General features: G+C 42.8%; 1 protein-coding gene across 2 annotated transcripts in view; it reads left to right on the top strand.

Moving 5' to 3' along the window:
- Nucleotides 1-26017, top strand: part of MGAT4D (MGAT4 family member D) — an 89099-nt gene extending 63082 nt beyond the window's left edge. For both annotated transcript variants that reach the window (XM_038755125.1, XM_038755124.1), the window contains 8 exons: nucleotides 2650-2764; nucleotides 5862-5992; nucleotides 8460-8567; nucleotides 9589-9782; nucleotides 15671-15749; nucleotides 16114-16195; nucleotides 22592-22704; nucleotides 24935-26017. In XM_038755125.1, the coding sequence (XP_038611053.1) occupies nucleotides 2650-2764; nucleotides 5862-5992; nucleotides 8460-8567; nucleotides 9589-9782; nucleotides 15671-15749; nucleotides 16114-16195; nucleotides 22592-22704; nucleotides 24935-24955 (843 nt within the window). In that variant the 3' untranslated portion in view covers nucleotides 24956-26017. The remainder of the gene's footprint in view (nucleotides 1-2649; nucleotides 2765-5861; nucleotides 5993-8459; nucleotides 8568-9588; nucleotides 9783-15670; nucleotides 15750-16113; nucleotides 16196-22591; nucleotides 22705-24934) is intronic.
- Nucleotides 26018-27777: the final 1760 nt, after the last annotated feature.

The raw sequence follows: 27777 nt of genomic DNA, 5'->3' as shown, positions 1-27777 counted from the left end.
CTGTCTCCCCCTCCTAGACTGTGAGCCCACTGTTGGGTAGGGACTGTCTCTATATGTTGCGAACTTGTACTTCCCAAGCACTTAGTACAGTGCTCTGCACACAGTATGTCCTCAATAAATACGATTGATTGATTGATTGACTAGATTGTCCATCCTGGACTGATGCTCGATCACTGTGGGGCTCTTTCTGTGATTATTCTACAGCTGGCACATCGGTAACACTGGTAACACTAATCACAGATCTACATAACATATATTAATATGTATCACTGAAGTATCACCAGGACGTATTTTAAGAATTTATAAATCGTCATCAGTGGCAACCAGTGAAAAATCAGTGAAGTACAATATTAAGTACAAATTACAAACCCTACTCTATATATTCAGAGGATTTGGTTAAAGAGACGCAGTTAGCTCTGCTGAATATATTCTGAGCTGTTTAGAACTATCTGCTGATTTTAAACCCTTCTGAAAGCTCATCTTTCAAATTCCCAATTCATTTAGACTGTGAGCCCGTTGTTGGGTAGGGACCGTCTCTATACGTTGCCAACTTGTACTTCCCAAGCGCTTAGTACAGTGCTCTGCACACAGTAAGCGTTCAATAAATTGAGCTGTTTAGAACTATCTGCTGTTTTTAAACCCTTCTGAAAGCTCATCTTTCAAATTCCCAATTCATTTAGACTGTGAGCCCATTGTTGGGTAGGGACCGTCTCTATACGTTGCCAAGTTGTACTTCCCAAGTGCTTAATACAGTGCTCTGCACACAGTAAGTGTTCAATAAATACGATTGAATGAATGAACGAATGAATTTTCTGCCCACGACTATGATCTCAGGATTTCTGCTCCGCCTACACACTAATTTACTCCAACCACCTGTAACTTTTGTACATATCGCATTAAACTGTACATACATATCGTACTGTACTGTCCTACTGTACTGTACATATCGTAACAGTACATTACTACACTGTTAATATTGCTCCATTATTGAAGAATATGAAGATATTTTATCTTCTTATGAAGACAAGCACGAAGGCATTGAATCAGCTCTCTCCCTCCTTCCCCTCGATTTCCTACTGTAACCCATTCTCCATACTTCATTCCTCTAATGCTAACCTACTCACTACTCACTGTACCTCAATCTCACCTGGCCCGCTACCAACTCCCTCCCCCTTCATATCTGACGGAGCATCACCCTCCCCACCTCTAAAACTTTTCTAAAATCACATCTCCTCCAAGAGGCCTTGCCTCATTTCTCCTATTTGGCCTTCCCTCTTTGTTGGCTATGCACTTGGCTGCATACCCCTTAAGCACTTGGAATCTCACCCCAGCCCCACAAAATTTAGCCAAACTAAGCCCCCCTTTTCCTAAGCTCCCCCCATCTCACCCTGTCTCGCTTCCTTTTCTCTACCCCTCTCCCCACCCAATAGCACTTGTGTATATTGTACATATCTATAATTCTATTTATTTGTATTAATGCCTGTTCTGATGTGTATGTATATATAATAATAATAAGCACTTGTTAAGCGCTTACTATGTACAAAGCACTGTTCTAAGAGCTGGGGAGGATACATGGTGATCAGGTTGTCCCACATGGGGCTCACAGTCTTAATCTCTATTTTACAGATGAGGTAACTGAGGCACAAAGAAGTTAAGTGACTTGCCCAATATCTCCCTAATTCTCTTTATTTATATTGATGCTGTTGATGCCTGTTTACTTGTTTTGATGTCTGTCTCCCCCGTTCGAGACTGTGAGCCCATTGTGGGCAGGAATTGTCTCTCTTTGTTTCTGAATTGAACTTTCCAAGTGCTTAGTACAGTGCTCTGCACACAGTAAGCACTCAATAAATACGATTGAATGAATGACTGAATGAACTTACGTATATATCCTTATCCTCTGCTATTTCCCCTACCTGCAATTTATTCAAACGCTTAGTACAGTGCTCTTCACACAGTAAGCGCTCAATAAATATGATTGATTTTAATATCTGTCTCCCCCATAGTCTTGTGGGCAGGGATCAGGTCTACCAACTCTATCGTATTGTACTTCCCCAAGTGCTTAGTACAGTGTTCTGCACACAGTAAGTACTGAGAAAATGCCACTGATTCCTTGATTGGTTAATTAAACACTCATTCATCTGTATAGCCACTCTTCCTTCTTCCTTCTATATGTAAATTATTCTTATGTCTTTCTCCCCCACTGGACTGTAAGCTCCTTAAGGGGGATTGTGTCTACTATATTGTACCCTCCTAAGTGCTTAACCTAATGTTGTGAAGCACTCAGTAAATAGTATTGATTGATATACAGGCATCCAGTTGGAACTAATTCAATAATTAACAAAACCAATATTTTAAGGACAGGCACATAAAATCATTTTCCCGGCCATTAATCTGGATCCCCTCTCCCCAGTGATGCACATTCTGACAGCGCCCTGAACATCTATGGAACTACAAAGCTTCTCCTTTCCACTAGCCTATGTTTGCAAGATTTCCCAAAAAAATCCACCCTAGATTAAAAGATTCACCCTCAATTAATGAATGCAATTGTCTCATTAGCATGCTGTCATTGTTCTGGACTAAAAGAGGTTCACTACATCTTGCAGTCATTGGGGGAAATGAAAGTATTAACTTTGGGGTTTATTTTTTCAGCTGGAAGATGATATTGTAGCCAAGCCTCAATATTTTCAGACTATAAAAAATTTTGCAACTCAACAGACTTCAGATGAGTGGATTATTCTTGAATTCTCGCAGCTTGGATTTATAGGTAAGCAGCATATCTTTTTTGCTTGAACCAGGTGGGTTTTTTTGGTATTAGAATGGGTTTATTTAAGAAGTTGTCAAAAGTTTTGTAACTGTATGGAAAAGTATTGTATAACATAAGCTAGTTTCTGTAAAGCTACTTCATCATAGGTGTTTTAATCTATCTTTTAATCAAAGTGATAAAAATTGTGGTATGTGTTAAGTGCTTACAATGTGCCAGACACTAAGCACTGTGGTAAATACAATATAAACAGATCAGACACAGACCCTAAGTGAGGGATTCGTTAAGCTCTCCCTATGTGTCAAGCACTGTACTAAGTGCTGGGGTACACACTTATTTATATCCTAACAGCAAAATGGAAAGATATATTCCCTGCCCTCAATTTATAGTCTAGAGGGGAAGACAGACATTGATACAAATAATTGGCTATACCTCCTTCCCTTCCCCACTACATACATATATATATATATATAATATATATATGTTTGTATATATATGTATATATGCACCTGTATATATGTATATATGTTTGTACATATTTATTACTCTATTTATTTTACTTGTACATATCTATTCTATTTATTTTATTTTGTTAGTATGTTTGGTTTTGTTCTCTGTCTCCCCCTTTTAGACTGTGAGCCCACTGTTGGGTAGGGACTGTCTCTATATGTTGCCGACTTGTACTTCCCAAGCGCTTAGTACAGTGCTCTGCACACAGTAAGTGCTCAATAAATACAATTGATTGATTGATTGATAGATGCAGAAGGAAGGGAGAACAAGGTGGGGAGGTGAGAAGTTAGTCAGGGAAGGCTTCCTGGAGAAGACGTGATTTTTGTAGGGCTTTGAAGATGGGGCAATTGCAGTCTGCCAGATATGAAGGGGGAGGGAGTTACAGGCATGGGGGAAGGTGTGAACAAGGGGTCAACAGCCCCAGCCTTTTTCCACTGAAGATACCTGGAATGGAGGGTGAAATTTGACTTCCCTCATGTCCCGAGTGTCATCTTTCCCTATTAATAAAGATATAGAAGCTAGAAGCAGTGTGGCTAAGTGAAGAGGTTGTGGATTCTAATCCCAGCTCCGTCACTCATCAGCTGTGTGACTTTGGGCAAGTCACTTCTCTGCGCCTCAGTTACCTCGTCTGTAAAATGGGGAGTAAGACTGTGAGCCCCACCTGGGACAACCTGATAACCGTGTATCTCCCCCAGCACTTAGAACAGTGCTTGACACAATAGTAGGCGCTTAACAAATACCATCATCCTCATCATATAGATCAAAAATATTCAATGTCTTTGCACCCAGGGGTGTCATTCTAAGAATAGCATCCCTTCACAGCTCCAAACATCTCAACTCTATGGGAGTGGTACAACGTAGAGGGAAGCAGAAACCAGCTCAATGGGGCATCTTCTTGAAAGCGCTTAGTACAGTGCTCTGCACACAGTAAGTGCTCAATAAGTACGATTGATTGATTGATTGAAAGTACACAAGCCTATTGGTTTCCCTGTGCCCCATCGCTCTGCTTTCCCAACATTTGTAAAGTTCCCACTAGTTTCTGGAGATAATGGGAGGGGCTGACGTAGTGGAAAGAGCATAAATCTGGGAATTAGGCGATCCAGCTTCTAGTCCCAGGCGCACAACTTGCCTGCTGTGTGACCCCGGACAAGTTATTTAACTCCTCTGTGCCTCCGTTTTGAGAAGCGGTGGATAGAGCACAGGCCCGGGAGTCAGAAGGTCATGGGTTCTAATCCTGGCTCCACCACTAGTCTGCTGTGTGACCTTGGACAAGTCACTTCACTTCTCCGTGCCTCACTTACCTCTTCTGTAAAATGGGGATTGAGACACTGAGTCCCACGTGAGGCAGAGACAATGTCCGACCCGATTTGCTTGTATCCACCCCAGCACTTAGTACAGTGCTTGGCACATAGTAAGCGCTTAATGTTGTTGTTGTTACTGCAGCTAGGTATTACAACTCATCCTAAATGAATGTATAGCTGAGAACCCACTCAGTGGATGACTTAGCATTTCCAGATGTTATTTATGCAATATAAATCTTGACAATACACGTTATCTGTACAAGTCACAACCCTTCTGAAATCACATCCCTTTCAGGAGGCCTTCCTGGATTAACTTCTTATCTCTCCACTTTGTCCTCACCACTTCATTCATTCGATGGTATTTATTGAGCACTTACTGTGTGTAAAGCACTGTATCAAGTGCATGGGAGAGTTTTAAGTGCAGTAGGTTATGAGTAGTGCATTACAAATATACTGAATTACTTCCTCCTATCTGTAATTTACTTTAGTGTCTGTCCCTCCCTCTATTTGTAAGGTCTTTGAGGGCAGGGATCGTGTCTCCTAATTCTGTGTACACTCTTCCAAGTTCCTTAGGGGTAGAGAATATGTCACTTGATTGTTTTGTACTTCCCAGGTACTTTTTTTAAAAAAAATGGTATTTATTAAGTACTTTCTATGCTCCAGGCACTGTACTAAGTGCCAGGGTAGGTACAAGCTAATCGGTCTGGGCACAATCCGTGTTCCACATGGGGCTCATAGTCTTGTTCTGCACACAGTAAGCGCTCAATAAATATGATTGAATTCCCATTTTATGGATGAGGGAACTGAGGCACCGAGAAGTTAAGTGATTTGCTGAAGATCACATAGCAGAAAAGTAGCAGAGCTGACTTTAGAACCCAGGTCTTCTGCCTCTAGAGCCCAGGCTCTTTCCATACGGCTTCTCAAGGTACTTTTCCAATCAATTAATCAATTGTATTTATGAAGTGCTTACTGCATGCAGAGCACTGTACTAAGTACTTGGAAGAGTACAACACAACAGTATAACAGACAGTCTCTGCCCACAATGAGCTTACAAAAAATGTTTATTGTAGTATTTATTAAGGACCCAGTAAACACTCAATAAATGCTAGTCACCCCCTCTAGACTGTAAGCCCCCTGTAGACACGGAACATATCTACCAACTCTGTTATATTGTACTCTCCCAAATGCTTAGGACAGTGCTCTGCACACAGCAAGTGCTCAATAAATATGATTGATCAGTGGATAGATTGATATTGGTTGATTGATTTTCATTTTCATTTTCTTTCCAGGAAAGCTCTTTAGATCCAGAGACTTGCCGTTCATAGTGGAATTTTTTTTAATGTTCTACAAAGATAAACCTATAGATTGGCTTTTGGACCACTTACTCTGGGTTAGAGTATGCAATCCTGAAAAAGACGCCGTAAGTATTTCTGCCTTTTACTGAATTTAGTTGTGGTAGAAAACAACTACATTAGCATACTCTAATTACCAGACATTAATTACTAAACATACCTTATCTACTATTTGATTGCATAGAGATTGGAGCAAAAAGTTCCACAGTAAGGTGGTTCTCTGCATCTTTATGGGTATGTTACAAGGAGAGAATTTAGTAGAAGGAGGAGGAGGAGAAGGAAAAAGAGACAGATTATTTATGAAGTGCAAAGCACTGTACTAAGTGCTGGGGAAAAAAATACATGGATGAAAAATAGACACTGTCTCTGGCCTCCAAAGTGTTCACAGTCTAAGAATGAAGGGAAGAGTGGATTAGTGACAGAAGTGTAAAGTAAAACTAACCAATTAAAAAGCCCGCATGAGATATGAGATAATGATAATAATGATGGCATTTATTAAGCGCTTACTATGTGCAAAGCACTGTTCTAAGCGCTGGGGTAGATACAAGGTAATCAAGTTGTCCCACGTGAGGCTCACAAACTTAATCCCCATTTTCCAGATGAGGTAAGAGATAATAATAATAATGATGGCATTTATTAAGCACCTACTATGTGCAAAGCACTGTTCTAAGCGCTGGGGAGGTTACAAGGAGATCAGGTTGTCCCACGGGGGGCTCACGGTCTTAATCCCCATTTTACAGATAAGGGAACTGAGGCACAGAGAAGTTAAGTGATTTGCCCAAAGTCACACAGCTGACAATTGGCAGAGCCGGGATTCGAACCCCTGACTCCAAAGCCCGTGTTCTTTCCAGTGAGCCTCGGAAGACAAGGGTAAATCCGATGAGAGCAGCAGGGCATTGTGGCTATAGGAGCAGAGTTTCAGGGTCCTTATGGCTCAGTTCAACAGTTCCAGCAGCCACGGCCGTGGTCTTCCTGGTGTTCTAGAAGTTGAGGCTGCCTCAACACTGCAGGAATTTCCTCTCCCTGCCCAGTTTGGAGCAGGAGCCAGTGGGATTCCTGGTGGGATGGGGTTGGGCAGCTTCTGTCCCACACTGTAGACACTGGTGGTGCTCCCAGATTAGGGGGAGCAGTTTGGGGCTCAGTGTTCATTTCCTTTCCCTTACTGGGCATATGCCCATGTGCGCTCTCTCTCTCTCTCTGTCTCTCTCTTCCTCTCTCTCCTCTTCCTCTTCTCTCTTTCTGTCTCTCTCTCCTCTCCCTCTCTCCAGCTCTCCACATGCACAACTGTACGTTTGCTTTCATTGTCACTCCATATATATCTATTTTCTAACCAAATACACACTCTGCACACAGATCGTAGATGACCTTCAAGTTCCAAGCATCAAGTATTTATTGTTGTACATATTTATTACTCTATTTATTTATTTATTTTACTTGTACATTTCTATCCTATTTATTTTATTTTGTTGGTATGTTTGGTTCTGTTCTCTGTCTCCCCCTTTTAGACTGTGAGCCCACTGTTGGGTAGGGACTGTCTCTATGTGTTGCCAATTTGTACTTCCCAAGCGCTTAGTACAGTGCTCTGCACATAGTATGTGCTCAATAAATACGATTGATTGATTGATTGATTGATCAAGAAATGCATTTCATCCACAGTGTAATATGGCCCAGTGGATAGGGCATGGGCTGGGTTCTAATTCCAGCTCCACCACTTGTCTGCTGTGTGACCTTGGGCAAGTGACTTCACTTTTTTGTGCCTCAATTACTGCACCTGTAAAATGGGGATCAAGATTGTCAGCCCTATGTGGAACGGGGACTTTATCCGGCCTGATTAACTTGGATCTCCTGTTGCACTTAGTCTAGTGCCTGGCACATAATAAGTGCTTAATAAACGCCGTAAAAAAGTCAAAAATGGATGTTCACTTGCCAGCATTCCCCCAGATGAGGTTCTAGTCAGAGCAAAGTTTAGGCTTAGGGAGAGGATGTGATGGTTTTCTTGGCGCTTGGCACGTTGATGATTTAATAATTGCTGACCGGACGAATGGGTGCCAGAATATCAATGGTTTGTTAAAGTGCCCTTGATGATCCCTGGAGCACAGTTGGCAGGTGAAGAGAAGGCCCCACGAAAGTGACCCCTAGAAAAAGGACAATTGGAAGAGTAGAAGAAATTGATTCAAGATATGTGATATGAAGGTGAGGAGGGAGCATTATAGGTAAGGAATGACAGGAGCGGTATCCTAGAAATGGGCGGCAGGGAAGATCAGAAAAGAGAAGATATGGGAAAGGAGAGAAAAATGAATAGGTCACCCTGGTGTCTTTAAACCTATTATGATCGATAAAAAGAACTTTGAAAATGCCACTTTTTTATCTGAAGTGATGGGTTCAGTTATTAAGAAAATGAAGCTTTATCTTAGCTTCAAAAATGAATAGCCTTCATGGGAACAGATATTCTAAAATTTAGTGATGGAGTGGAAATAGCAATGTTAGAGGATTATTTGTGATTGAAAGAAAATATTACTTTTCTTTTCTCCCTAGAGACACTGTGACAGACAGAAGACCAACTTGCGTATCCGCTACAAACCTTCCCTTTTCCAGCACGTGGGAACATATTCGTCATTACCCGGAAAAATTCAGAACCTAAAAGTAAGGCATTTTCAGATAGCTGCAATTATGTTCAAGTGTTCCCAGAATTCCAAAGGGGCATAAATGAGAGAGACGGGTTACCTTGATTGCTGACAATTGAGTTACCTCTTTGCCCGAGGTATGGCTTCAGAGCTGGGATAATGTCCACCGGTAGGAATAATGATGGCCGTAGAAAAACCAGTGGTGTAAATAATGCCAAAGATAAATCCGTTTTCATGTCCATTTTTCATGGAATAAAATGAAAAATATGGGGCTTTTGGCATAATGTCAAAATACAGCTCTTAAAAAACGATGAAAAAAGCCCCACATCTACACCGGGATTTGCATTGTCTAGGAGACCACACTGACAAATTAAAATCATACAGCCATAGGAGATATGGGGTCGATTATGCCTTTAGTATTCCAAAGGAATATACCGTATATATGTAGTAAAGCATATTTCTTCTTGGCTTTGGAGAGAGAGGAAAGGTGGAATGAATGGGATAGGTTAAACCTAGAGCACAATTTCTTTAAAAGAGTAACTGAAGCATTGTGACCAAAGTGAACAGAAATGTATTCTAGGGGGTCACAAAAGGATGTGTCTGCTTATTGTTGTATTGCACGCTCCCAAGCGCTTAGTACTGTGCTCTGCTCCCAGTAAGCGCTCAATAAATACGACTGAATGAGTGAATAAATAAATCATTTGCACTGTGCTGGTTCACTGGATGGTCATGGCTTTTCTGCTGAAAACCGCCGCCGTTCAGAGGGGTGTCCGGGCATATCCGTGGCCTTGGCAACTGGAGCGGAGGGACCAACTCTAACTGCTGCTTTGGGGTCCTCCGTGGGCTGTAGGACTCCAAGCCTTTCCAAAATTCTGGTAGGTTTGGAGGCCCCAAAGGCAGAATGTCCTTCTTCCATCCAGACCCTCCAAAACCCTTTGGGCGCCAGGAAGGGGTGATTAAATAGAAACCCGTGCTAATTTCCATAGTTTGTGCACACATTTTGCATGCATTAATTAGATTTATCTTTTGGTTACTAACAGGATAAAGATTTTGGCAAATCACCATTGCATGTAGCACATGTCAATCCTCCTGCCTATTTAATTACTTCTCTAAAAGAATATCAGCATTATTCTTTGGAAAAGGCTTATTTGGGAGCTGAGTGTTTCTGGGCTTACTCCCCAGTGGCCGGAGATTATATCCTAATAAATTTTAAAGAGCCTTTGCAAATGAAAGGGTAAGTTCTATCTCTTAAGAAGAATCTTGTATTCGTTTTCTCTCACTTCTATGGCTGGCAAAGTGGTAGATGCTAGTTTCTAATTTAGAATTGGTGAACACTTGGACAGGTAAAACCAGTTGGAAAAAAGGGAACATGGCTTCTTTAAGGGGAAATCATGCCTCACAAATCAGGCCAAGTCTTTTGGAGGGATCAATATGCATACGGATAGAGAGGAGTCAGTGAACCCAAGTATTTGTATTTTCCAAAGGCCTTCGTCTAGGTCACACGTTGTAAGGCCAAGAGCTGAGGAATAATGGAACTGGAAGGAATGTCTGATCATGGCTACTAGAGAAGCGGCATGGCCTAGGATAGGCCTGGCAGTTAGGGGGATCTGGGTTAGAAGCAGCAGGGCATAGTGGATAGAGCATGGGCCTGAGAGGTCCATGAGAGGTTCATGGGTTCTAATCCCAGTTCTACCACTTGCCTGCTATTTGACCTTGGGCAAATAACTTCACTGCTCTGTGCCTCAGTTACCTCATCTGTAAAATGAGCTTTAAGAAACTCCTCACCCTCAGCTTCAAAGCTCTCCATCACCTCGCCCCCTCCTACCTCACCTCCCTTCTCTCCTTCTCCAGCCCATCCTGCACCCTCTGCTCCTCTGCTGCTAATCTCCTCACCGTGCCTCGTTCTCACCTGTCCCGCCATCGACCCCTGGCCCACCTCATCCCCCTGGCCTGGAATGCCCTCCCTCCCCACATTCGCCAAGCTAGCTCTCTTCCTCCCTTCAAGGCCCTACTGAGTGCATACCTCCTCCAGGAGGCCTTCCCAGACTGAGCCCCCTCCTTCCACTCCCTCTCTTCCCCCTCTCCATCCCCCCCGCCTTACCCCCTTCCCTTCCCCACAGCACCTGTATGTATGTATATATGTTTGTACGGATTTATTCCTCTATTTATTTATTTTACTTGTACATATTTATTCTATTTATTTTATTCTGTTAATATGTTTTGTTTCGTTCTCTGTCTCCCCTTTCTAGACTGTGAGCCCACTGTTGGGTAGGGACCGTCTCTATATGTTGCCAACTTGTACTTCCCAAGCGCTTAGTACAGTGCTCTGCACACAGTAAGCGCTCAATAAATACGATTGAATGAATGAATGAAATGGGGACCGTCTCTATATGTTGCCAATTTGTACTTCCCAAGCGCTTAGTACAGTACTCTGCACACAGTAAGCGCTCAATAAATACGATTGAATGAATGAATGAATGAATGAGCTCCATGTGGCTCGGAGGAAAGAGCACGGGCTTTGGAGTCAGAGTTCATGGGTTCAAATCCCGGCTCCGCCAATGGTCAGCTGTGTGACTTTGGGCAAGTCACTTCTCTGAGCCTCAGTTACCTCATCTGTAAAATGGGGATTAAGACTGTGAGCCCCCTGTGGGACAACCTGATCACTTTGTAACCTCCCCAGCGCTTAGAACAGTGCTTTGCACATAGTAAGCACTTAATAAATGCCATTATTATTATTATTATTATGTGGGACAGGGACTGGGTCCAACCCAATAAGCTTGTATCTACCCCAGTGTCTGGCACACAGTAAGCACTTAACAAATATCATTAAAAATGTACAGAATGACAAGAAACAGAGAGTAAGACATAATAGGCACTTTCCAGGATGAAGAAATGTAAATATTGGGGTTCCCAAGGGGTTGAGTCTAGGACCAGTTTTATTTAATCTGTTCACAGAAGATCTGAAAGATAGCATGTGGGGTGAAATCTTCCCGTTCCTTTCTGATGGTGAAATGCTGTTTCAGTGGCACTTAACTGCAGGAAGACATCACTGTTGAATTAGTAGGCAGAAAAGTATGAATAATAATAATAATGGTATTTCTCAAGTACTTACTACGTGCCAGTTATTGTACTAAGCACGGGGGTGGATACAAGCTAATCGAGTTGGACACAGTCCCTGTCCCATATGGGGTTCACAGGCTCAATCCCCATTTCACAGAGGAGGTAACTGAAGCACAGGGAAGTTAAGTGACTTGCCCGAGGTCACACAGCAGACAAGTGGCAGAGACAGGATTAGAACCCATGACCTTCTGATTCCAGGCCCGTGCTGTGTCCACTACGCCTTTCCACTGTGCCATGCGGCTTCAGTGACAGATGAATTTCAGAGGAAGCAATAATCAAAACTACTGCTATAGTAAATAGCTCATTAAAGAGATCTTGGAGTCATTATTTACTGTTTCTGTCATTCATTAGCTCTTTGGACAAATGAAAAGGCCATAAAAGTGTGCCGGAACAGGGATAGCTAAAGGATGTTCAACCCAACATGTTCAAAGGAAGCAACGTGGCCTGATGGAAAGAGCATGGGCCTGAAACTCACAAGTCCTGGGATCTAATCTCAGTTTCACCACTGGTCTGCTCTGTGACCCTGGGCAAATCACCTAATTTCTCTGTGCCTCAGTTTCCTCATCTGTAAAATAGGGATTCAATACCTGTTCTCCCTACTACTTAGACCGTGAGCCCCGTGTGAGACCGGGACTGTGTCCAACCTGATTATCTCATATCTATCCCGGTTCTTAGTACAGTGCTTGGCACATAGTAAGTAATTAACAAGTACCATGATGAATGCTACAAATAATAAAAACAAAAGGCAGAATTTTTCCACTAAATAAAACCAGAGTACGTGCAAACACAGTATCCCATTTGCATTTTGGTTGCTGCAACTTAGAAAAACAAAACAGAGGTAGAAATGGTGCAGAGCTGGGTAAATCAAATGATTCATTCATTCATTCAATCATATTTACTCAGCGCTTACTGTGTGCAGAACACTGTACTAAGCGCTTGGAAAGTACAATTCAGCAATAGAGAGAGACAATCCCTGCCGGATGGGACGTCTTGAGTCTCAGGATAAACTGAAAAAATTAGATGTCCCCAGTCTGGAAGGACAAAGGCTGAGAGGAGACGATGCTGAAGCTGTTGAGAATACTGGACAGAAGACTGGCTCAATACCTTGCCCTATAGATAATTTTGTTGTTTAATAGTGATGGTATTTATTGAGCACCTACTGCCTGTAATGTAAAGTTCTCATCACTTGGGAAAGTTCAACAGAAACAAGAGATGTAGTCATTGCTCCTAAGCAGCTTATATTTTAACAAAGGTAACAGACATGAAAACATGTACAAATAGAGCAGGCTATACTCCCATGAAACACGTATGTGCATATCCTTATGCTCAATCGTTCTCTCCTAATTTATTTTAATGTCTGTCTCCCCTATTAGACTGTAAGCCTCTTAAGAGCAGGGATCAAACCTACCAACTATATTGTATTCTCCCCATGTTTACTACTGTGCTCTGCGTGAAGTAAGCACCATCGATTGATAAATCATTCACTGTATAATTTTAGTGTACTTTTATGCACAAGTACTGAGGAGGTGTATAAAAATATAATGATAATAGTGACTGTACTTTTATGCACAAGTACTGAGGAGGTGTATAAAAAATATAATGATAATAGTAACTGTACTTTTATGCACAAGTACTGAGGAGGTGTATAAAAATATAATGATAATAGTGACTGGTATTTGTTAAACACTTACTATTGGCCACACACCATACGAAGTGCTGGGAGAGAGACAAGATCATCAGGTCCCACATGGAGTTCACAGTCTAAGTAAAGAGGGAGAACAGGTATCGAATCCCCATTCTGTAGATGAGAGAGCTGAGGGATAAAGAAGTTAAGTGATTTGCCCCAGATCACATAGCAGACAAGGGACAGATCTGGATGAGAACCCAGGTCCTCCAACTCCCAGGCCTGTGCTCTTTCCAGTGGCCATGGGGCTAAAAGTGACTGTTGGGCTATTATCACTTGGGGTGTTAGAGAATGAATCAGGAAGCCTTTTGGGGGGCTTTAAGATGAGAAAAGCTGTGGTCTGTCAGATTTGGAAAGGGCGGGAGTTCCAGCCAAGGGGATGTTATGAGCAAGGGGACTGAAGTGGGAGAGTCAAGAGCAAGATACAGTAAGATGGTTATCTTGGGAAGAATGAAAGCTATACTGGAGGGTAGCAGGTGGTGAGCCGATATTTAAGATGGAGAGATTTGGTGGCGAGTGTTGGAGCCAACTGTGAGGAGTTTTTGCTTGATGCGGAAGGAAATGAGAAGCCACTGGTGATTTGTGAGATGCAGAGAGATGTATACATCAAGGGGCACTTCAAGACGGTGATCCCTGAAGTATAGATGGGAGTGGGGAGAGACTGAAGGTAGGGAGACCAGTGAGAAGGCTGATTCAAAAGTCTAGCCTAGATATCACTAGAGCAGCGTGGTTACTATTTGGGAGGTGGGGAAGGGGAATGTGTTGGCAGAATCAGAAGGATTTAGCAATAGTAAGAGCTGGAAGACAGTGAGGAGTCAAAGACGACACCCAGTTTGCAGACTTCTGGTCAGGGAGGGTGGGTTATAACTGAGCCAGATGGTAAAGTTAGGGACAGGAGTGCGTTTAGGAAGGAAGATAAGTAGTTCATTTTTCAAATGTGTTCGGTTTGAGGTGCCGGAGGGATATCCAAGTGGATGTCCTGTAGGTAAGAGGTGATGGGCAATTGTAGGTTAGGTGAGAATTTGGGGCTGAAGGGTAGATTTGGTAGCTGAATGCATCTGATTGAGTGAGTGTAGAGTGAGGAGAAGAAGGGATCCAGAACAGTGCCCTGTGGAATGCTCACAGTTACGGGATGAGCAGCAGAAGATGAGCTAATGAATGAAATGGAGGAGCCAGCAAAGAAATCTGAGAATCAATCAACAGATGGTATTTATTGAGCGTTTACTAAAGTGCAGAGTGCTGTACTCAGTGCTTGGGAGAGTATAATACAACAGAATTAGCAGACACATTTCCTGCCCTGAATGAGAACCAGGTTAGGATGGTGTCAGAAAAAGCAGAGCCCAAGTTTCAAGGGCTGATTTTTGAAAAGTTAAGGTGGATTAGGACAGGGTTGGGCTCTGTAGACTTTGGTACAGGAAGATCATAAATTACCTTGGAGCATGCAGTCTCAGTAGAGTGAAGGGGTTGAAAACCTGAATGGAGTGAATCAAGAAGAGTTGAGGAAGGGGCAGTTAAGATAAGGCTGTATACAACACATTCGTTCAACCAATCGTATTTATTGTGCACTTATTGTGTGCAGTACTAAGCACTTGGGAGAGTACAGTATAACAATAAACAGACACATTCCCCACCCACAAGTGAGCTTACAGTCTAGAGGGGGAGACAGACAGTAATATAAAGTATCTATATTAATACTTTATATTATTATGTATGTAAGTGCTGTGGGGCTGGAAGGGGGGTGATGAATAAAGGGAGTAAAGCAAGGTGATGCAGAAGGGAGAGGGAGAAGAGGAAAGGAGGGCTTAGTTGGGGAAGGCCTCTTGGAGGAGATGGGCCTTCAGTAGGCTTTTGGACAGGAATGGGAACAGAGAGATGGGGAAAAAGTTGGAAGGAGCTGAGGGACTGAAAGAGGACTTGATTTTGTTTTTATTTTTTAATAAGGGGGTAACTTGAGCATGTTTGAAGTCAGAAGGGAAGGAACCATCAGAGAGCATGAGGCTGAAAATAGCAGTGAGGGAGGATGTATATTTAGGAGGTGAGAGGGAATGGGGTCAGAGGTAATAGGTAAAGGGGTTGGATTTAGAGAGCACATGGAACACTTCCTCTTTATAATATGGTCTGGAATGTCTTGCAAGTTTTCTTGGATCACACACATATAAACACACATCATATTCCTTCAGTTAGTCTATTTTATTTGTTCCTAAGGTACTAAAATGTAATAGCTGTCTTTGATTTTTTTTTTGCTTTAGAATAGCAGATCAGTGCAGAACCTATAATTTTTCAGCTTAAGAATGACAAAATCTCTGGCTTTTTGGCAGATATCTTTTCAGAAGTGGAAATGCAGAACATCCAGGAGATAAACTATTTAACACGACTGTGGAAATTTTACCCGCTGAAGTAAGTGATCTCTTCCCAAGCAGAATTCATAGAAATCCATATCTCACAAATGATAAATTCAGCACTTAGAGAACAATGCTTGACACATAGTAAGCACTTAAATATAAAAATAATAAAACTAATCAATGGTGTTTATTCATTTAATCATATACAGTGCTCTGCACACAGTAAGTGCTCAATAAATATGTTTGAATGAATTGAACCCTTATTATGTACAGAGCACTGTGCTAAGCTCTTGGGAAACTACAGTACAACAGAATTAGCAAACATTCCCTGCCCATAAAGAGCTTACAGTCTAGAGTGGAAGATAATAATTGAAACAAAAGCGGTCTATGCTAATGTGGAATTCTTTGTCTCATTACAGAAAGCCGACTTGTTAAAAATCTCACTAGAAAATGGAGATAAATTTGACAACGAAGCAACTGAAAATGAATATTTTAAAATAGGTGAACTGTCTATTACCATTTAAAGATTATAACAGTTTGTTTTTACGTTGTCTTAAAAACCTGGAGTTGTTTGCAATAGTGCACCTATTTAGAGTACCGGAAGCTTAATTCCAAAGTTAGGTCATAATCAGATGCTGCATTGTAAATGTTGGTAATATATAGAATGTTACACTCTAATGTGTGGGTGTAGTTCAGCAGAATAGCAAAGACTTTCAATTAAAATATACAACCTGCCATTGCAAACTAGGACATGGAGTAAGTGACGAGGAACTGGAATTTGTGGCCCGAGCCAAAGTCTAAGAATTTTCAATCAAGCAATAATATCTGAGTGCCTACCATGTGCTAAGCCCTAAACTAAGTACTTGGAGAGCACAGTAGAGATGGAGGACATGATCTCCTGGACGTAAATTGCTCAATTTAACGAGGAAGATAGATATAGAGAAATTACCAATAAGCAGAGAAAGAGGTCATAAACGTTGATAGGAGAATAAGTGCTTAAATAGGTGAGTAAGAAAATTAATATGTTCAGCAGTTCAAGGGGTGGCTGAGCATATACTCAAGTGCTGAGATGTTGTAGTTGGTTGGGCGCATATAACCTGGAGAGGAAAAAATGAATTGGGGAATTTTTCCTGGAAGTAATGGGATTTCAGGAGGTTGGGAAGAGTCATCCCATTGAGATAATTGATTTGGTCATAAAACTGGTCATCAAGGTGACTTTCAATTAAAGCCTACACTTTAAATGTGGCATTTTCAAATTTTCTCAGATGTTCAGAAGATAGTTCTGGAAAGAAATAGAAACATTCCCAGAGACCTGAAAATGATTTGCTGGATTAGTTTCTACATCTTTCCTGCCACCCCTGCCTCCATACCTTTCTCAGTCAGTCAATCACATTTACTGAGCACTTACTATTCAGAGACTGTACTAAGTGCTTGGGACGGTACAATAGAACAATAAACAGACAAATTCCCCACCCACAACGGGCTTACACTCTATCCCCCTGCTTCTGCCTTTCTCTCCCTGCCCCTTCCCATCTCTTCCATATCCAAGTAATCTTCCCAGTCAGTGGATGAGCGCCAGGAAACTTTGGAACCGGAGAAGGTAGCTGGTAATTAGAGTGGCATCTAGATCCTGTGTGTTAGTGATTGGGTGTTGTCATTTTAAGATTAAATGTGACTCATACTAAGTATCGTCATGATGAAACTGTTCAAAAAGCCAACTGTCTAAAGTTGGTCCAAGTCTCCCTTTCTGATTTAAGCGTTAGGAAGGAGAACTGTTCCAAAGACCTTTGGTTTGATCCGGATTATGATGCCGTGTTGGGCTCTTTCTCTGAGACTTTATATAGCAGGGCCTATCCATAGGGAGGTGTGGGGCCCAGGCAAATTCCAAACCTGATCCAAGAAGGGCATGAAGAAGAGGCAGTCAAAGGGAGTGGTGAAAGGAGTGGAACAGTTTACCAAGCAGAAGTTCCACTCCTTAAACAGTAGAGAATGTCAATTAATACATAATTCCCTCCTACTTCCCTTTCCTCCTCTCTCCTTACTCCTGCAATCCCGCTCTCAACCCCAAACTGAGCTCAGGAACTATTGATTTCCTGGGGCTGATTTATTCCCATCAGCCAATTTTCCCTGAATTAATGACTAGAAACGAAGCCTCTGAAAGCACAGGGCAGGGGGAAGTGACCTTGGCCTGCTGTACCTTAGAGGTGACCCTGCTTATAGTATTATTATTATTATTATTTGTTCAGCACTCACTATATGTCTAGCACTGTTCTAAGCACTGGGGTAGAAACAAGTTAATCAGGTTGGACACAGTCCCTGTCCCACTTAGGGCTCCCAGTTTAAGTAGGAGGGAAAACAGGTATTGATTCCCCATTTTACAGTTGAGGAAACTGAGGCAAAGAGAAGCGACTTACCCAAATCACACAGCACACAAGTGGCAGAGTTGGGATTAGAACCAAAGTCCTCTGACTCCCAGCCAGTGCTTTTTCCACTAGGCCACGCTGCTTTCCATAGTCATAGTAATAATATTTATTAAGCACCTTCAATGTTCAGAGCACTGTTCTGAGCACTGAGAGGAATATACGGGTGAGTATTAGGGAGGCTTAGAGCCTTTAGGACATGCTGACTTTCTAGATCTGATTGCTTCCACTTTATCAATGGGTGTGTCATTAGTGTTCCGCCTAGATAGCAAAACGCTATCTAGATACCAGCTTTCAAATTCATCTTGATGATAAAAATCTTTGCCTGTAGGGTTTCCCTAATTCATCCATTCAATCGTATTTATTCATTCGTTCGATCAATCGTTTTTATTGAGTGCTTACTGTGTTCAGAGCACTGCACTAAGCGCTTGGAAAGTACAATTCAGCTCTATTATAATGCAAGTAGATACCCGGCCTCAGTCTTCTTCAACTGTATCTATGTCAGTCAGTATGATCAATTATTTGATTGATTGATTGCTGAACTGATTTAGCTAAAAAAAGTGCTTAACTTCATTAGGAGCATGGACCAAACCTTGTTCTTCCTTCAAAAACCTTATTGTGCATAATATAGTGCTCTGCATCCAGTGGATACCTAATAATTACCACTAACTGACTATGTGTGGTGTGAACTTCAATAGTTCTATCTTGAAAAATAGATTGAATGAGACTGGATCTGTTATAAAACCCTGCTTTACCCCACTGGGGATGGGGACTAGATCGGCAGGGCACTCTCAACCCTGACATGACGGACAGTGGAGTAACCTTGGGATCTAGTTAAATTTCTCAAAGCAGCCAGCTAGATATACCTCATTGGCCGCCAGCGGCGTGGCTAAGTGGAAAGAGCAGAGGCTTGGGAGTCAGAGGTCATGGGTTCTAATCCCGGCTCTGCCACTTGTCAGCTGTATGACTTTGGGCAAGTCACTTCTGTGGGCCGCAGTTACCTCATCTGTAAAATGGGAGTTAAGACTGTGAGCCCCACGTGGGACAACCTGATTACCTTGTATCTACCTCAGCACCTAGAAGAGTGCTTGGCACATAGCACTTCACAAATATCATTATTATTATTATAATGTGTCCTGCAAAACAGTTTGTGTGCTAAATTGAGGCCTAAAGCAGTAGGAGCTGTTTGAAAAGGGTGCTGGGCCAGGATTTTGCCTGCATTGGTGAACACTGTCATTTCACAATAGCCATCATCAGCTTCTTTTTCACTTTCTCAAAGTTTTGGCAGTGGTGGCTCTTTGAAATCTTGTGACAATTCCCTGACCTCCTGGCTTCCCTTGTTGCTTGGCAATTTGGACAGCCGTGCGGGCAGATCCCAGGATTTTCTCAAGGTTTGGGGCCAAGTCAATGCACCAAGTGAACCAAGCACAGAACTTCTACATCTGCTTCTAAATTGCTTTGCATTTCAAGGGCATTTTATAAATGAAAACTCCCTTCATGTCCATTGTATTCTTACTTGTTTCAGTTGCCATAATCCAGATGTGACGGCAGGGAAGGCTAGTGTGGGACCCAGGATCTCACAGCAGTAGGGGAATTGGAAACAGAACTTCCCCAGAAAAGCATTGCACATCTATCAAAGAATGGGATTCTACAAAATGTGTGAGGTCATCAATCAATCAAATTCATTGAGCGCTTACCGTGGCCAGAGCAGTTGTACTAAGCGCTTGGGAGAGTACACTGTAACAGATTTGGGAGACATGTTCCCTGCCCACAAGAAGCTTACATTCTAGAGGATTATGTGGTCTGACTGGTTGGGTGATCCTGGTCATATCCACTATGACCGATTGAAATCCGAGATCTATTTCCAGTAGACCGACTGCCGTCGCTGCTGCTCTCGCTTTCTAGGTTTTTCAGATCTTTAACAGTGTTTATAGGTGATTATTTTTCCAAATGTTTTTCTTATTTTTAGATTTAATAACTTTAGTGTCCTGCTTATAGCTCAGAAAATATCATCCAAAGTCTTGTGGGGAAAGAGTAATATTTCTCCAAAGCCACCCACAGTGAATGCTGCATTTTCTCAAGCTCAGATAATTAGAGCATCAAATAATAATATCAGGAGCAAATAAATGGAACATAACCCAGCTCAGCCAAATGCTAAATCAAATAAAGATGCTTCCTCCTGAGCTGCTTGGCTGCCAGACCCACAGAGGCCAATAGCAGGAATAATTTCCTCCTCTTAATGTTTCTCTGAAGAGTGTTTGGTGCATTGAAAATGTCTTGACTAGGTGCATTCTAGAGATGTTTCTCTTTGGTACATTAAGTCCTTCTCTTTTTCCATTTTCCCAAAAATGCATCTGGCAATGGACAAGCAACATTGCAAAAGAGAAAACCATTGAATAGGTTTCTAAGTCACCAGAGACCTGTTCACATAGAAACGTGTACAAATGATGGCATACAGTTATGAAAGAGCACACAGACACACACACAATATATATAACACATACAAATATATATACAAATATTATTTTTCATATCATAGATATATATACATATATTCAAAGATTCTCTCAAGTACACTTATATTTGTATCCCAATTAGCATGTTCCCTTATAAAGAATTGGATCTGCACAACCATCCTAGTTTGTAAAGATTTAAAGATGCCATATTGGGTGTAGATAATAGGTAAGGAAGAGCATGGAGTGAAGGGAAATGATTACGTCCTTCAGTAAGGAGTAAAGTTCACATATTTTTTTTTATCTCTGTGGCCACCCACCCTACCCTACTCTTCCACAACTCTGTCCCAAGAAATTCTGGCCTGGATCCTATAAACCAGTATACCAAGAAACTAGTGTTCAGCAAACTTCACCCAAGCATACTATCTCAGCTACAGTGCAATTCTCCTTCCCTTAGGGAGGTCCCTTCCATGAACCGAATTAAGATGATGGTAACAACTGTGGTATTTTTTAAGCACTTGCTATGTGCCAAGCACTGTATTGAGCCCTGGGGTTGATAGAAGATAATCAGGTCAGACACAGTCCCAATCCCACAGTCTAAGTAGGAGGGAGATCTGAATTGGGGATGTGGGAGAAGATGATCCGATTCCTTTATCTAGCCCCTAGCTAAGTGCATTTACACCCTCTCCTCACTTCTTAACTTGATTTGCACGTCTCCTCCCAACCTATGTGTTTCTCTTTTGCCCGATCTAAACCCTCGTCTATGCTTCCTAGCCCAACCCTTCTCACCTTCTGGAGACCCCTGCAGCACCCTTCTGTTTCCCTGATGGCTTCCTTCGACCGCTCACTCTCTAATGGCTCCCTCCCCTCTGCCTTCCAACATGCCCATGTTTCCTCTTATTAGAAATACCTGCTATGGCTACTACTGCACGGTCCAGCCATTCCCCTCCTCCCAATCCTGTCTAAATCAATCAATCAATCGTGTTTATTGAGCTCTTACTATGTGCAGAGCACGGTACTAAGTGCTTGGGAGAGTACAGTATGACAGAATTAGCTGTCAAGTTCTCTGCCCATAATGAACTTACATTCTAGAGGGGGAGACAGACAGAGTGTATATCCCCACTGTCTCCAGTTCCTCATCTACAACTTATTCTAGTCCTTCAACAGCCCTATGTCCACCCTCTTTACCCTGCTGAGATCGCTCTCTCCTAGGTCACCAATGACCTCCTTCTTGCCAAATCTAACCCTATCCCATCTTTATCTTTCTGAAGCTCTCGGCTGACTTTGACACTAATAAGGTAGTCAAAAAGTGTCTGGACCATCCGGGTGGCCGTTTGGCTGGAGAGGAATGGGGGTATTCTAGAATTGTTGTGAAGGATGAATTGTCAAGATTTTGCAACAGACTAAATATGAAGGTTGAAAGAGTGGGAGGAGTCAAGCCTGGATATAGGCTTGAGAGATCAGGAGGTTGGTGTTGTTGTAAACTGTGATGGCAAAGGTGAGTGGAGGAGAAGATTTAGGAGGAAAGATGAAGACTTCGTTTGGGCCGTATTAAATTTGAGATCTTGGCAAGACATCCTTGGAGTGATGATGTCTTAGAGGCAGATAGAATTGCAAGATTGCAGAGAAAGGGAGGTCAGGGCAGGCAAGGTAGATTTGGAAGTCATCCACACAGAGGTAGTTGTTGAAGTCATGGAAGCAGATGTGCTCCCCAAGAAGGGGATCCTTAATGGTGCTGAGTGGAAAAGAGAGCAAAGTTGTAGTAAGTAAGGATAAAGTGGCTCAAGTTGGCCAAGACTAATGTTGTCCAGTTCTTCTAATAATGAATTGTGATAAAAGCATAGCAACCAAACCTCGTACTTTTTAGATGAATAATGAGACAAATGTTCATAGAGTGATTAAGCAGCACCTGGATTTCAAAAGAATTCAACCTGATGTGAGGTGTCCTGGCTCGGTCAGATGTATGCATTGTTCCCTACCAAAAATCACAGAAAATAATTCACACATTTTCTGTTTTTCTGAAGGCGCATTTGAAAATGGAATTGCTGAAGGTACAGTCAGCCCGACAGTGGGGAAAATAAAAGCTCTTCGGTTAACTGTACTCTCCAATTCACCTGTATGGGCTTTATTGAGTGAGGTAAGGTTGAATCAAGTTATCACTTGGGATGGAAGTTAGTCACTTCTCCTGACTAACCTAACACTTACATTGAAGGGCTTTGTTAATTCTGTGCCATGCTCGATTGTGCTGAAAGTTGAACTCCCAACGTTCCCCAGTTTCAATTTCTTCTCTTTCAGCATCCTTCCCCATCCTCTCCCTCCTCTCCTCCACCTTCACTCCTTGATTCTGTCTTTCCCTTCCCTTTTCCTTTCTTTTCCCCTCCCATTCCCCACCTCTCCCTTTTCCCATTCTTAAAGGCAGTCACAGCTTTTGCTCTGAAATCCACTATCCACTTTTTCACCCTCCCGGGTCATATAATAATAATAATAATAATAATAATGTCATTTATTAAGCGCTTACTATTTGCAAAGCACCGTTCTAAGCGCTGGGGAGGTTACAAGGTGATCAGGTTGTCCCACGGGGGCTCACAGTCTTCATCCCCATTTTACAGATGAGGTAACCGAGGCACAGAGAAGTTGAGTGACTTGCCCAAAGTCACACAGCTGACAGTTGGCGGAGCCTGGATTTGAATCCATGACCTCTGATTCCAAAGCCCGGGCTCTTTCCACTGAGCCACACTGCTTCTCAAGAGGAGATCTTCCTGCTTTTGAAGTCTACCTCCTCCGCCTGTTTCTCCAACTCTACCCACTTCATGCTTTATAAAAACAGTTGCACCCACTCCTCTTCTCTGCCTGACCACCACCTTCCTCTGCTCAGTCTCTGATGTCTCCTTCCCCTCTGCTTTCAAATACACCTATGTGTCCCTATTCTGAAACATATTACCTCAACCTCACTGCCCCCCTTCCTCCTACCGATCCTGTCCATATTCCTCAAGCCAGCTCTGTTTTCATCTACTGCCTCCAATTCCCGTCCTCCTGTTTTCCCCTTAACCTTTTACGATCCAGCTTCTTTAGACATGTTTGGCTTGAGGCAGGATATCGCTATTGAGATGCTCTGGAAGCAGGAGGAGATTGCAGGGAAGGAGGGTGGTCGGGGCTGGTGAGGTATATTTGGAAATCAACTGCACGGAGGTGGCAGTTCAAGCTGTGAGACTGGAGTGAGTGTAAATTAAGAAGAGACCCAAAATTGAGTCTTGAATTGACACGCACACACAGGGAGGGAGAGGCGGAGGAAGGAGCCAGTCAAAGGGACCTTCTCCCTTTATTTCATCTTTGCTCCTGTGTTCTTCGTAGCTGATTGCCGAGGAATCAAATTCCAAAGAAGACTTTGGAAGAGGGCAGGGGGAAAATTTAAAGGGAAAATGTTGAAAATCAGTGAATAAATCAGAGGTATTTGTTGAATCCCTACTGAGCGCAGAGCATGGTGCTAAGCACTTGGGAGAGTTTGTTCAATAGTGGTAAAAGGCATAGGCCCACCCACAAAGAACTTACATGCTAGACAGGCACAAAATAATTTCCAGTTAGGTGGAAAATGAGCACTAGAACCAGTCATAACCAAAGAATGGGAGAGGGACAAAAGAATTAATAAGTGCTTAAATAGTAGCATGCAGAAACTGATATGTACATCAGTGCTGATAGTGAGTGGGGCAGGAGGACCAGTTTTCAGGTTGTCAGTTCCCTGTCTTGAACAGAAATAACACCAGGTACCTGCATGGCTGGTATTTTTTATTTTAACACAAAGTTTCCCTTCATCTTGGCTCTTGCTCCTAAAGTCCCGTGACTTGGAAGCAGCATTTGTGTTCAGAGGGACCTGGATGGGACTGGAAAAATTCTGGAGTGAGGTGGAGAGGGGGCTGGGGACCCCTGGAGCCGGAATGTTCCATTCATTCATTCAATTGTATTTATTGAGTGCATACTGTGTGCAGAGCACTGTACTAAGCACTTGGGAAGTACAAGTTGGCAACATATAGAGACGGTCTCTACCCAACAGTGGGCTTCGATCTGACATTTTTACATTATGTTGTCTGCCTGGTGGAGCACATGGAATGTCATTTGCTCTTGGCAGTCCAGTATCTTCTAGAGTGGCCACTGGCCACCCTAGACTGTGAGTGAGTTCTGGGGTGGCAGTTGGGACCGCGCGTGGTCTGGGGAGATGCGACCTGGAAGAGGTGGGCTTTCGAAAAGGTTTGAAGATGGGGGGAGAACTGTGGTTGGACGGATTTGGAAGAGGGAAGGATCAAAGAGGGTGGCGCCTGATTTGAAATTCTTTTCGAATCATAACAGTTTCGTCCCTTTTTCTTCTTTTTTAGATATTTATCAGGACGGGCTGAAAAGCCGCCCGCCAAAGAGCAACGCTGCATTCGAGAAGGCACGGTCGCTTCTCGATTGCCTGGAGCACCAGGACATCTAGTGGTGGAGACAAAGTGATCCTCTGAACGCAACACACAAATCCGTAAAGTGCACATTACTGTTTCTATTGAGAAAAAGAAAAGTCAATATTTTATACAGAATTTAGTACTCTGAAGAACTTGATGTGCTTTAAAGCATTTGAAGAAGTCTACGTGTCTAATGTAAAAAATAACGCAGGGGTCTTTTTAAATTGAGGAAATACTTTTTTATTGGCACAACAGCCTAATAGATCCAGACCTAGTAAGCGTTTCATTCAAACGGGACATAAGCTCTTCCCAGTCCAACGGCTTGCCCTCACCTGCCAGGCCGGGGTTCACATTCTAACAATGGTCGTGAGCTCTGCAAGGCAGGGCCCGGGGCAACCATTATCGTGGGACCCACCCTCGTATCCTCCCATCCATTTTCTCCACCTTCATCCTCAGTCGGCCCCCTCAACCGCCATCTAAACAAGTAGGCCAGAGGGTGGAGGGCAGAAGCAGCTTTACATTTCAGCACTTTTGACGGAAGGTTTTACCCTGGAAGAGAGAGGCAGCGCAGTCACAGATCCAGAAGCGGTGACCGGTGACCAGACTTGCTCTTCCGAGGGCTGTCCCCATTCCTTCCCCAACAAGATGCCCTGATCCCAAGGCCCTAAAGTGCCAGGATCCTTGCCATCTCGACAGAGCTGCCCATTCCCTACCCAGTGGATCTTGGGCTGTGTCCCAGGCCTAGGATGCCCTAATTCCCTGTCATCTCCTTCCCTCCCCTTGTGCCGGGGAAGTGGGAGCCACATAAACACAAAAGGAGATCTACAGGAGATCAACACTACCTTCCTCTCGTCTCTTCTGCCTTGGCTCCTCACCCTCTAGTCAAGTACCCCTGAACCGTCTCCTGCTGCTGGGTGCCCCCCCACACCGTTACCATTCTTTGGGGAGGCCCCTACAAGATGTGCAAACACCCCCCACCCCCCGAAACTACACACTGCATTATATGTCAATGTGAAGTGAAACCATTAAAGTCATTTCAAAGAAATGGTATCCGTGAGTACGTATCGCATTATTTACGCCCGAGAGGAGAGAAACCACTGAGACCTGGGCAAGAAATCCCCTAAAGAGCAGCCCAGGGGAGTAGAGAGGATAAAATAATGACTTAAAAATAATGTTTTATGCAGCGATTCTCCTGAAGGGTTTTTAAAACCGCGGTCCTCACCGGCTGTTCGTGGCATATTTCATTCATTATTGTGAGAAACAGTGTGGCTTAATGGAAAGAGCACGGGCTTGGGAGTCAGCGGTCGTGGGTTCTAATCCCGGCTCCGCCACTTGTCAGCTGTGTGACTTTGGGCAAGTCACTTAACTTCTCTGTGCCTCAGTAACCTCATCTGTAAAATGGGGCTTAATACTGTAAGCTCCACATGGGACAACCTGATTACCTTGTATCTACCCCAGCACTTAGAACAGTGCTTGGCATGTAGTTAGCGCTTAACAAATACCATCATCATCATCATCATTATTATTATTATCATTATATGAAACTACATGATTTGTAGAATTGTCCCAAATACTTCTAGAGAGCGTTACTCTTCAATAGTGTTTTAAACTCTTGGAAAGAATTGTGCTACGTGAATCCAAAACCCTGTTAGATGCTTAAGAGTTTATTTTTAAATATATATAATTATTTATATAAGCAACGTTTTCTATTTTTTCTCAAATACTCATTTGCGTTATTTTTGCAGCTCTTACTAGTAGTATCCTCAGCCTCGACATCTTTCCTCTCTCTCCAGAGTGAGGATAATGCTCTTCCGTTTAAAATTTCACTCAAAATGCATGGAAGCCAATTCAAAGGAATGCAGTGGAGGAAGGAAGCAAGGTTATAAAACCAGTGTGCCCCTGGTATAAAATAAAACCATCATATTTCTACACCAACGTGTGATGGGTTTTTATTGAAACGAGAACAAAGTACTATCTCCTCTTAGGTACGTATGGAGTATAAGGACTGTGGATTATCCACATGATCCAGGGCTATTTCCCTGCTTAACTCCATGCTCTTGGGCAGCTTCTCCCATTTCTGGGCTGGGGTCCAGGACTAGTACTTTTAACCCAGCTTTCCACCAGGCTGGCTTCCACTGCCCTCAATTAGACAGCTAGTTGCCCCTCTACCAAACCACCTGCTCTTGGATGGCTTCCTCTACTAACCAGGTTGGTCAGGGTCGTTCTCCCTGCCCCTTGCCACACTCTTTCCTCCCCTCCCTCATAAAGCAAAATGTCAAAATTATATTTCCGTGGCTTTATGGAGAAAATAGACTCTCAGTGTAGTAATCCCTTATTCAGAGCTGCCTGTTTCTTAACCGTGTTTTTTTTATTACATTATGTTTTTAATTTGATGCCCCCACTTTCCTTTTCAACATTAGCACACCCCTCTACTCATTGAGGATTTATTTCATTCGCAGTTAAAATCTTAGACCCAGACAGATTTTGGATTGGACACTGTGGCCCATTCATTTCTCCAGGAAACAGATCTAGGGAAGTGTGCCGTAGTGGAAAAAGCATGGGCCTGAGAATCAATCAATCAATCACATTTATTGAGCGCTTACTGTGTGCAGAGCACTGTACTAAGCGCTTGGGAAGTACAAGTTGGCAACATACAGAGACAGTCCCTACCCAACAGTGGGCTCACAGTAATCAGAAGACCTGGGTTCTAATCCCAGCTTCACCCCGTACCCGCTGTTTGATCTTGGGCAAGTCGCTCAATTTCTCTGTGCCGAGGT

Source organism: Tachyglossus aculeatus, chromosome 12 (genome assembly GCF_015852505.1).
Source record: "Tachyglossus aculeatus isolate mTacAcu1 chromosome 12, mTacAcu1.pri, whole genome shotgun sequence".
Classification (NCBI taxonomy): domain Eukaryota; kingdom Metazoa; phylum Chordata; class Mammalia; order Monotremata; family Tachyglossidae; genus Tachyglossus; species Tachyglossus aculeatus.
This window is presented reverse-complemented; position numbering and strand designations above follow the sequence as displayed.